Genomic DNA, 12,541 nt, shown 5'->3' on the forward strand with positions numbered 1-12,541 from the left:
TGTGAGTTAAACAAACAGAGATGACATTATTGGACTTACTGTTGGAATCTGCCAAAGAGTGAGTCAAATCCTTCACTGCAACAAACAAACATATACGGTCAAACCGAATTCTGCGTCCAGTTGATTCTGACCGGGACTTGGAGGAAGATTAATCAGTGATCATGAACTGATTAAGCTGAACGTTACTCAATAACAAAATGCAGCCAAACATAAATAAATAAATAAATAAATAAATAAATAAAACCTACCCAGATTTGAGTCTTCTTTTAACTCATGAAGTGGAACTGCAGTGGCATACCACAGAGAGACCGTCAGAACGGAGAAAACCGCGAATGAAATTATTAAAAACTTCGCCATTTCTGACTTTTTTAGCCTTGCGTGGACTGTTGTTGATCGCTCGATTTCAAATTTGAACTGAGTGAAAACCAACCTTTCAAAGACAATACAAGTTTTGGCTGGGCTATTCATATTCTAATTGGCTAAAAATAGTTTGGCTGTTTTTAAGTGCGTTTTTTAAATTTCTCTTGTTTGTTTGTGGATTGTAAGATGTGTTTTTCACTCAGGAATGCAGCTTTTGTTTAGTAAAGTTAGTGACCGTTGATTTAAACAAACGTTGGCTGTTTGGATTTTAAATGGCAATTGTCTTTTGCTCAGTTGTTTACTAAGAACTTTAAGTTCTAATAATGATTTCTCGACCGCTATAATATGTGGTAGAATAAACCAGCTATTAACAGTGGCTTGGTTTTCTCGTTTTACCCGACGGTCTGGCAAACGTTTGCATGCTCTTTAATTGTGCATGATTTTATTAAGCAGCGTGAAATAGAAAAGAATTAAATGATTCATCCAACCGAAACAATGTCAGTTATTTACAGCAGCGGCTAATTTACATTAGTAGGTTTGAATCAAGCATGGGCCAATTTTACACGCTACAATTTGCCGGTCAATTTCTATTTCTTTTGGCATCCTTAAGCGAGGGGTAATAACCAGCCTGACTGATCAGAAACAACGTAACACTGCCATAGATTATTTTCGAATGGGCCGATTCACGTCTGCTCGCCTATTTTAAATTTCTTTCTTAAATATCAAACGTTAAGGTCAAATCAGCCTGATAATCGGTTGAGTTGGTTGGCAGTTACTAATTAAGGCAACCGCTAAATCAGTCTGCAATTACACGCTTGAAATGAAAATTTCGTTTTCAACCGTCATGACTGCATTTTAGCCATACTCCTTATTCCTCCTATTGATACTTAATTAAATGTTTAATTGATTACTTCGTTGAAACCTTTGAAAATAAGTCAAGTCCATGTTGCAAGGTAACCAAGGAAACAGAAAGAAATCAAGACAGCTCTTAAACTCGCCACTGCCATTGACGTTTTGTTCTTGTTTCTTTTCGGTTAACACACTTGCTTTGAATAATCACCTCTTGATATCCCGATTTGAACATTGATTATAACGATTTTTCTTAGGATTTTCTTCTTTCAGCTGTACGCATTGTTAATCAGCGTTTGTTCTTGTTAGTGAATTGTTGTTGTTTGGAAAGATCTCTAAGAGTCATGATGAGTTAATAATGTAAACAGATCGACAATTATAGCATGACGCCCTATAATTATTTTTTTACAACGCAATTTACATTAAAAGTTTTCCAAGTCAGATGAGTATCAAAAGCCTGGTTCATGCTACCGACAAAACTTCATAAAGTTAAACTATGACGACTTTGTTTCACTAATGTGAACGAATACGACATAATGAGATGACAGCACTCATAATGTCCTAAAAATAACGAGAGATATTTATCTTCCCCTTTGTCTATATTGTTACACGTGAACCAGGCTAGGCTCAGCATATCCACAATTTAACTGAACTAACGGAAAACCAATACGATCACGCATGCTTAGTTCACAGGAGAAGCAAACACGGACTGGATACTCCTAGAATGATCGAAAATGTTCACAAAAAAAGACGATAATACCCAGCTGCTCACCCAGTGCTTTAGTCAACCGTCTTCAACCGTCTTTCCCAGACTCAGTCCAACTACTGGCACCGCGAGAGGACCTGGAACCTCGAGACTGAGACTGAGAGAATTTACCAACTAAAAGCTTGTGGAAAATGTAGGCACGTAATTCGTGCAGATATGATTCATGGAAGTTCAAAATAGGAAAATCCTGCTTCCAACCCATCTTGTTTTCCACTTACGTTGTCAGTTTCCCTAGGTTGTTAGTACATCACGTTAAATTTAGCCGACGATAAGCGCTGATTAAATAGAGGAAACATCGTTGCAGCTATTATGCAGTTGCGAAATGAAAGCAATCTTTCAGGCTTGAACGGGATTCAAACCCACGACCTCTGCGATACCAGTGCAGTGCTCTACCATGCAATCAAGCCGGCTGGGAGCTGGTCATATTGTGAGTTGACTTTGTAATATACCCATGGAGACTGAATTAATGAACATGGGGGTGAATTGATGAAACAGATATTTGAACTGCGGGTGAGAGCTTAAATAGAAGAAAGATCCTCACAGTTATGTACAATACAACTTGAAAATTGTTGGATTGCCTCAAGCAGCGGAGTACGAATCTTCGGAAGCGACCGCAGCTTTATGTCTAAAGCTATTTGAAACCATGGGAGCTGATGGAATCAACATTAACGACATAGACATTGCTCATCGTGTTCCATCACGAAGAAGATCGAACGAAGGGGCATCGAATGGTAACAGGCCAGACCCAGTTATCTGCAAATTTACCCGCCGCCTTGCAAGAGATAAGGTCTTAAGCAAAAGACAAGAAGTTAGAAAGGTGAAGTATTCAGACCTTGGTCTTACTTCCGATGACACAGTCAATTATCTTGCCGTCTACGAGCATCTAACTCCAAGATTACAGAATCTACTTTTTGAGGCCAAGAAATTCCAAACCAGTGATCGCTACCAATTTTGCTGGGCGAAAGGTTCTACAATCCTACTAAGGCAATCCTCCGACTCCCGTGTCATTAAACTAAAATCCATGAGCGACCTGGAAGTTCTCACCAGCCGACATCAGAGATAAGTTTGTTACCACAACTCTTAATCTTATTCTAAGCCTCATGACTGTAATAACAAACATTCAAACTTCTCGCCAACGCAGAAATGATCTTAAAGAACTACCATATTATAATGTAACTCCATGTCTATCTACCGTCCATGGTCAATTTAATAATAGTTTGGCTAACGATTTACCCACAAAACAACTTCTAGACAAATTACCTAGTCTTTACGATTTAGATCTCTTTAACCTAAACATCAATGAAGACATAAATCCTGATGAGAATTTTGCATACAAACAATTTCGATCTAATTATTACTCCCCGTACAAATTTTCCGAGATAAAGAGGTCCGTATCGGACTCGTCTTTATCCTTTATACATCAGAACATTAAGAGTCTAAAAAGAAATATTGAAAATTTCCAGGATCATTTACTTCATGAATTAAACTTTAATTTTAGCGTAATAGGCCTCTCAGAAACACGGATTACCAATGCTGATGCTAATTTTCTCACCTTTAATCCTGATATACCAGGTTATTGTTTTGAATATGTCCCAACACCTCTCTCTGCCGGAGGTGTTGGTATGTACATAAAGGAAGGAATTAGCTATAAGGTAATTGAAAAAACTTCGAATGTCTCTTTTCAAATGCTCAAAGCTGACACAACTGAGCCACTCATTTTCGAGATTAGGTTGTAAAATCTGGAATGAATTACCGGAATCTTTCCGTGCAAAAACTAAAGCCTCCTTTAAGAAATGCCTTCAGACCAGATTACTAAAACTTCTTGATCAAGAGGATATTTATGTTGACGTCAACACTCTGATTAAAAACTTCAAATATCAGTGGTATGATTAGCTAATATGAAACTTTCTTAATTTTAATTTAGACAGTCGTTATTTTTTACTTAACTTAGTACACATTAATTATTGGTATATCTTTAAATTATATTCTGTAAATATATACTAATCAACTGCACTACCCGCCTAGATTAGCCTATGCTATTTGCGGGCTAGTGCATTCTTGCCTTACCTTCGTGAAAAATGTGCTTTAATAAATTGAATTGAATTGAAAAAAAAAAAAACAACAACTTTGGCTTAAACTGCAGAATATCCTGCCACTTGAACAGTCTACATAGCCGGCTAACTCATTTTAAATATGTTATTATGTATTTCTCGTTAAACAACGTTTGCCATGTTTCGGAGTAAGAGCAGCTTACACTTGCTGATTGACACTGTCCGACTTAATTAACTCAATTTCCAATCTTTTTTTAATAGTTTCAATGGTAAAGTTGTGGTTTTTGTAGTAACTCATGACAGGAGCCGAACTCGATTGTTCTTTAGGAGGGGCTCTTGTCAGACAAATCCGACGATAAGGTAGGGCATTTGAACACCATTTTGGCCCAAGGGGGTGGGAATTTGAACGATTTAATCTTCAAAAGTTTAAATGCCCGGGCTTTGCCCGGGGGGGGGGGGGGGGTTGATGTTGAAGTTTCGAGTTGATCGGTGCATAACTCATAGCACGAGTCAAGCTCAAGTCATGAGTCAAGTTTGAGTCACGAGCCAAGTTCGATCTAGGGTCCAACTTTTATTTTTCTCTTTTTTTTTCTTCTTCTTCCTATGTCTTCTGGTAGTTATTCTCTTTTATATTATGATGTGCTTGTGATAAACGAAAAAAAAAAATAACTTTCGGATTTGCAACAGTTTTCGTTATCGATCAGTGATTCACTCCTACTGTGGAAAGATAAACAGTAGACTCCTGATAACTCGAACCCTCACTGACTCGAACCTCGCGCTAATTCGAACCAAGTTTCCTTTCCTTTCAGGTGATTTTCTATATTATCTTACCATCGATAACTCGAACTCCCGCAAACTCGAATCTTTTTCAATTTCCCTTGAAGGTTTGAGTTATCGGGAGATGACTGTACAACATCTGTTAGTGTTTATAAATTTCCTTAAGGAAGATTAAGACCTGTAGCTGCATACACCTGAAGCGGAGATCCGATTTTCACAGCTAAGAAAACGGACGGTGATGAAGTATTTATTAAACCTGCCTGACTCAAGCGCCATCTTGTTGTGTCCAGAGGACACCCAGGATATAACATAGAATAGAATCTATACCCTTCGCGGACAAAATGTAGAATGTACACACTGTAGACAGCCATGGGAATTTTGTAATTTTCCTAACAAGTGGGTTTCACAAGGCATAGTGACTGAAGCTTAATTGTCACCAACAACATTGGACAAACCCTTTCAGGAAAATTATAGATGGCGAGAATGAATGAGGACTGTGGTTAATGTGCTACCAACAATGAATTCTCGCGATCACGCTGACAATAATGCTTCGAACATCAGTTGGCACATCATGATGAAAGCAAGAATCACAATCACAGCCTTTGATCAAGACGAAAACCAAGCAAAAGGGAAAAGATAACAAAAGAAACAAAACCTGACTTGAACTTGACTCGTGACTCGAACTTGACTTGGGCTCGAACTTGACTCATGCAACGAGTAAACTCTGTACATGGATGGAGTGTTGTTTACGTTCATATAGACCTTAAGTATGGTGTTTGCATGATATAATCATCCAGTCTGGTAGGATACTGTATGTTCATTTTGGTGTAGGCACAGGCAGCCCAAGTTCGATTCACTAGAGAGCGTGTAATAATTAATTACTGGTGGGCATGATGACCTTTGAGTGCAAGCTTTGCATAAAAAAATCGCGGCTGGGATGGAAATTCGAGGAGCAAACCGCCTCTGAGCGGACTATGCGAGCTTATGATCGAAATCTTAGTGTGCTGCCTTGTCTCCGTCTTATGAGGGGAATGACAGTGATTTCAAAGAACGCTCGAAACGGTGAAATAGGCTACAAAATTCACAAGGATACACCAGAGGTGAGTCAGTTTTATTCATTTTATTGAATGAAAGTTAAATTTAGCGTTTTTTTAAGCGTAAAAATCGTCGGTATTTTATTTCCCATACAAAGTCTTATTATGTGTTCTGTTACGAGTTCGTTTTGTGAGTGGCGAATAGTTCGTAGTCTAAACAGAACGCAGGGTTGTCGGAACAACAACAAGGTTATTTATTCCAAATGAGCGTAGCAAATTCAACACAAAACTTCACAACAAGCACACGCTAGGCTTGTAAATTACAGTTCGACCTCTGTCACACTTGAATAAACACGGCCTCTGCCAAATATACACGCGACCTCTGTCACACTTCAATAAACACGGCCTCTGCCAAACTTTACACGTGACCTTTGTCACACTACGATAAACACGTACTCTCTTCTCATAAACAACAACCTCTCTAAAAGCTAAACCGATTTCCTTATATACTAATGAGCGTAAGATTCTAGAACTTTCCGGCGCAACTAAATAAAGTAACATTACAATATAAATCTATTTACGGGATCATACGTAAACGGCTTCAGAAACTGCTTAGTCACTATGATGCAAAACTAATTAAATATGCGAGAATATTCTAGACTAAATTAGCATACGGTCACGCAACAATTTTTCGTAACATAACCCCCTCTTGAGAAGAAATTTCTTAAATTTCTACTAACGACGAAAAATTAATTAAATAGTGCAAAGAGAGGAGGTAGTCCAATGTCTCTAAAGTTATTCCTCTACTCTGCTCAGATAATCTGCTCATCAGTAAGGTTGTCTCCAGTAGCCACATCTTTGATCGACTCTTCAGCAACATATCCACCAATTTCTAAAAAATCAACACCATCCACAGGATCAACTTCTTCTGCTTCACTTTCAGCATGTCCGCTCTTACTAGTGTCAGCGTTCACTTCGACAGCCACTGCTCCAACGGGTACAGAATCCTCTCGTTCAAAATACTTCTTTAGTAGGTTGGCATGGTAAACTCTCCTTTCCTTTGACACACACTTTATAATCGTTGAGACCCACTACTGCACTGACCTCAAATGGACCTTTCCACTGCATTAGAAGCTTGTTATGGTCGGTCGGTAGCAGTATTAATACTTTATCTCCTTGTGCAAACCTTCTGGCTTTAGCCTTACGATCGTAGTAATGCTTGCCTTTGTGCTGGGCTTTCTGAAGTTCAGTATGCGCAAGCTTGAGAGTATCTTCCAGCTTCTCACGTAGCTCAAACACATACTGGTAGCTGTTCTTTACTTCAGGTTCCTCCAACTCTTTCGTCCAGAGCTCTTTAAGAATAAACATCGGCCCTCTGACAGCTCTTCCATACAGCAACTCAAACGGCGAGAAACCAGTAGACACCTGAGGAACTTCACGATATGCAAACAATAAAGCGTTGATATAACGATTCCACTGTCTCGGCTGCTCGCTGCACAATCTCTTTAACATACTTTTCATGGTTCCATTAAACTTCTCCGTCAGGCCATTACACATAGGGTGATAAGGAGTCGTAGTGAGCTGTTTAATGCTCAACAACCGTGTCACTTCCTTCATACACTCAGATACAAATTGCGTGCCGAGGTCACTCAAGATCTCTTCAGGCACTCCTAAACGACTAAAGATATCCACCAACGCTTCCGCCACAGTCTCCGTATCAATGTTTTTGAGTGGGACAGCTTCAGGATAACGGGTTGCAAAGTCGACCAATGTCAATATATATCTATGACCGTCTTCACTCGGGGGGCCAATAGGCCCAACCAGATCGATTGCTACTCTCTTGAACGGCTTGTCAATTAATGGCATCTTCTCCAGGGGAACCTTCGGTACAGAACCCTTGTTAACCGTCTTCTGACATACATCACATGACTTGCAGTAACGAGTCACGTCCCCTTGAATACCTGGCCAATAGAATGCGCTTTGAATCTTATCAGCCGTCTTCTTTATTCCCATGTGACCTCCCATGAGCGATCCGTGAGCTAGTTCCATGATCCGACTTCTCAGCTGCACAGGAACCATAACTTGCTTCAGGGGTTTACCATTATTCACGTAAGGGTGTTTGTAGACGCGGTACAAAACTCCACCTTTCACTTCAAATGAAATCTCAGCCTGGCCTCTCACAACTACATCATTTCGCTCCCAATATTTTTGTAAGCTCTCGTCATCATTTTGCATTTGTTTGAGCTTTTCTCTATCAACTATTGGACTTTCTTTAGTACTCGGTACCTTCAATGGAATACGTTCTCCGGCCCTTTTTGCTTGACCTCTCGTGGTTACAGCACACGCCTCTTGCACATGATCTTGCCAGCTCGGATCCGGGTCGTCAGCAGCTCTCGCGCCTGGTACATTACCAACAATTAAATCATAAACAGCATCGGGAAGACACTGCGCTTCCACTTGGCCCTTGAGATAAGGTGTATCAACGTCAATCTTTGCAATGGGCACTTTCCTTGCCGTGTTGTCGATGAGCAGCATAACATTAAATTCGCCAGTGAACTGATCCTCAGACACAAGATCCTTCTTTACTACTATTCCGCTACAGCCAGTGTCTCTCAGGACATCAACAGACTTCTCTCCAACTCTACCTTTCACTACAGGCATTTTACTTCTCACTCCAGACAAAGGTTCAACACAGGCGCTACTCAATAATGGAATCTTCTTACCACAGGCTAACAGCAGCTTCTCATCTTTAATACAGGACTTAACTTCTTCCGCTGTGGGTTTACTCTCAGTCTGCTGGACTAAGCAACTGGCGCTCACTTGACCACGTTGCACAGGGTTACCATCCTTACTTTGTCCTCCGGATCTCCGTCCACCTGATCGACAGTTTCTAGCTTCGTGTCCTTGCTTGCCACACAGAAAACACCTTTTTCCTATGGTTGGGCAGTTGGCGGCTCTATGACCACGAGCGTTACACCTAAAGCACTGGAGGGCTGTTGAATTAGACTGTGTGTTCTTGGCTTCCTCCCTCTCAGGCGGTAATACCGGCTTCCTGCTCACTGGGCTAAACAAATGCTTACCATGGGCCTCTAAGTACTGGTCAGCGATCTTCGCAATCTGTGCTAGGGTCTCAGGTGCCCTTTCTCGTAGGTGAATGGCCAAATCCTTAGGGCAGGAGTCAATAAACTGTTCTTTCACTATCAAGTCCTTTAGACCGTCAAAGGTTCGCTCAGTATCCGAAAGCTCTAGCCACCGTAACAGGTACCTGTCCAGTCGCACGATAAACTGGTCCGGACTTTCGTCAACTTCCGGCTTAGACGCTCTGAATTTACGACGATAGCCGTCTTCTGTGAGATCATATCTCTTCATCAGCGCAATCTTGACTTTACCGTAATCTCTAGCTGCTTCTTCAGATAGGCGTGAGTACACTTCGAGTGCTCGTCCAGACAACAGAGCACTGAGCTTTGATGCCCATCCAGTTCTATGCCACTTGGCTGTATCTGCAAATCTCTCGAACCTCTGCAAATATGCGTCCAAATCATCTTTACCATCCACGAACGCTGGAAGTTTCGGCGCTTTAGCTCTATCATCTCTCTCTGCGGTACGACCATCACCATTCGTTGCTGCTAACCTAGCAAGTTCTAACTCATGTTCTCTCTTGGCGGCCTCAGCAATTTCCTTCTGTCTCATGAGGTCAGCTTCATGTTGTAATTTCCTAATTTCTCTTTCCTGACGTCTCGCTTCCCTTTCTTCATCCTGGCGTCTGCGTCTCTCTTCCCTCTCTTCTTCCTCACGTCTCTGCCTTTCTGCTTTCTCTTCTTCCTCACGTCTTTGCCTTTCTGCTCTCTCTTCTTCCTCACGTCTTTGCCTTTCTGCTCTCTCTTCTTCCTCGAGCTTCTGCTCCTTTACTAACTGCCTTTGTTTTTCTGCTCTCTCTTCTTCCTCACGTCTTTGTTTTTCTTCTTTCTCTTCTTCCAACTTCTGTTGTTCACGCACAAATTCGAGTAGCTTTTCACCTTCCAGTCCAAACTCCTTACCAAGTTGCATAAGTTTCTCCATTTGACAGCGTTAGAATTCCAAGGCTCTTTCACTTGCTACCACTTGTTTCCACGGCACAGTTACTTCCTTCCGAGTTGCGATCCTTTCCTGGTTATCGGTAGACAACAAACAGTTCCTTGAATTCCACTCTCCAGCGACAGGCCCCCAATGTTACGAGTTCGTTTTGTGAGTGGCGAATAGTTCGTAGTCTAAACAGAACGCAGGGTTGTCGGAACAACAACAAGGTTATTTATTCCAAATGAGCGTAGCAAATTCAACACAAAACTTCACAACAAGCACACGCTAGGCTTGTAAATTACAGTTCGACCTCTGTCACACTTGAATAAACACGGCCTCTGCCAAATATACACGCGACCTCTGTCACACTTCAATAAACACGGCCTCTGCCAAACTTTACACGTGACCTTTGTCACACTACGATAAACACGTACTCTCTTCTCATAAACAACAACCTCTCTAAAAGCTAAACCGATTTCCTTATATACTAATGAGCGTAAGATTCTAGAACTTTCCGGCGCAACTAAATAAAGTAACATTACAATATAAATCTATTTACGGGATCATACGTAAACGGCTTCAGAAACTGCTTAATCACTATGATGCAAAACTAATTAAATATGCGAGAATATTCTAGACTAAATTAGCATACGGTCACGCAACAATTTTTCGTAACATGTTCAAATTCTCAACAGCTGCCTGTAACCCAATACTGCTTACACTCAAAGGTCATCGTCTCACTAGTTATTAATTATCACACGCTGTCTAGTGACGCTGCGAACTTGGCAGTTTTATTTGTTTTATTGAATGAAAGTTGAATTTAGCGTTTTTTAAACTTCATAATTGACAGTATTTTATTTCCCATACAAAGTCTTATAATGCGTTTTAATTCTCAATGGCTGCTTGCACTCAAAGGTCATCATACCCACTAGTAATTAATTATTACATGCTCTCTAGTGATGCGCACTTGGGCTGCCTGTGGTGTAGGTCAAGATTTTCACACAACCTCATACAAATATTTGAGATCCTTTTTGAAACCATATTTTTTTATATGAATTTAAGTCATTTCAATAAAGGTTATTATTAAATTATGCATCAGTCAATTCCAACAGTGCCCCCCTCCCTCCCTCCCTCGAGTTAAGATTTTTTTGAAAATAAACTGGCAAATGCCCCACGGCCCGTACAAACTAGTTATTCAGATGCCCTGGAATAGTGGCTCAAAAATGTTTTATTTTCTTTGTTTCTCGTCGGACTTTCATTAAAATATAAGCTAATTCAGGCCAAATTTAGTGCTATAGTAACAGTGTACGGCTGCAGTGTATAGTTTTAGATGTCCTATCTAGATGTTTTCAATAAGAAACTTACTGTATTTGGAAATAAATTGGTCATTAAAAGAAGTGACAATGCTGTATGGTGAAAAAAGCCAGATGTTGACTCAAATACCCTGGGGTACCCTCAGGATGGACAATGTGGGAAAATGCACTATTGCACCCGGAGAAGGGTGGGGGTGGGGGTGGGGGGGGGGGTTGAATGGGTGCAGCTGGAATTGACTGATGCATTACAATACCATACACTGTATGATAACTTTATTTAGACGCGGTATTTCCATCAGCTGTATATTAGTCACCATAAAAATTAAATACTTAATGTAATATATATGTATAATGTACATTTTCTGGCTCATACTCTATTGAATGATGCTTGATGTTTGCTTGAGGGTTAGTACATGTATATAACAGACGCACTGTCGTGTGTGTATATGTAATATGTGGGGAAGTGCAGAATTCTTTCCAACTGCATTACAGAGAAGGACTCCCAGGGTTACTCCTCAGAATTTTTGAACATTTTTTCAGCATACTGTCTGTTTTACCAAATCCTTCATGTAATCCTATTTTCAAATAGGATATTTTCAAATTTTTCAAATATTTTCAAATTTTCTTTGTTCTCAAGAGAACAAAGAAAGCAATTTTCCCATATCATGTTCTGTCTGGTAAGCCTATACAATTACATCGCTCAGACCTTCCTTTCCTTTTCAGAGTTTAAGTTAGCACAAATAATTTTCCTAGTTATTATGTTACTTTTCGTTTAAATTGTATTTGTCACTTTTTTGTTATGCTACTAATACCTCCTACTGTAAATTGTATACTGAGTAGCAAATGAATAAAATAAATAAATAAGTAAGTAAGTAAATAAATAAATACATGCATGCATGCATGCATGCATGCATCCATCCATCCATCCATCCATCCATCCATCCATCCATCATCCATCCATCCATCATCCATCCATCCATCCATCCATCCATCCATCCATCCATCCATCCATCCATCCATCCATCCATCCATCCATCCATCCATCCATCCATCCATCCATACATACATACATACATACATACATACATACATACATACATACATACATACATACATACATACATACATACATACACAAGTTTGCACATAATCCACTGGAAGCATCCTGACTGATACTTTGTAACATGCTAAATATGGAGAAAAACATGAGCAAATTTGTTCTACAAGCCATTCCAACTATGGAATATCTTCTCCTTGACATATACAAGATACATGTAACCAAGAAGGACCACTGCCAACATGTACAATTCTCAACAGTAACACATCTTTATTCAA

The 12,541-nt window shown here is 40.1% G+C and overlaps 2 protein-coding genes across 5 annotated transcripts in view; both read right to left on the bottom strand.

The window, feature by feature from the left end:
- The window catches only part of LOC146456336 (uncharacterized), a 57,738-nt gene that overhangs the window by 4,795 nt on the left and 40,402 nt on the right, over positions 1–12,541 (bottom strand). For 2 of the 4 annotated variants that reach the window (XM_085093268.1, XM_085093266.1), the window contains one exon: positions 40–75. In XM_085093268.1, coding sequence (XP_084949394.1) covers positions 40–75 — 36 coding nt within the window. Of the gene's footprint in view, positions 1–39; positions 76–248; positions 635–12,541 lie in introns of those variants that run through there. The other 2 variants (XM_085093265.1, XM_085093267.1) reach the window with 2 other exon arrangements.
- LOC146456337 (uncharacterized) lies at positions 6,929–10,460 on the bottom strand. Its single transcript, XM_085093274.1, has 3 exons — positions 10,252–10,460; positions 7,024–10,203; positions 6,929–6,959 (listed from the first exon to the last, which is right to left on the bottom strand). Exons 2-3 carry the CDS (start codon positions 9,894–9,896, stop codon positions 6,929–6,931), a joined length of 2,904 nt encoding a protein of 967 aa, XP_084949400.1. The 5' UTR covers positions 9,897–10,203; positions 10,252–10,460.

The sequence above is a fragment of the Pavona decussata genome, unplaced genomic scaffold, assembly GCF_977016875.1.
Source record: "Pavona decussata unplaced genomic scaffold, jaPavDecu1.1 SCAFFOLD_258, whole genome shotgun sequence".
NCBI classification, from domain to species: Eukaryota; Metazoa; Cnidaria; class Anthozoa; order Scleractinia; family Agariciidae; genus Pavona; species Pavona decussata.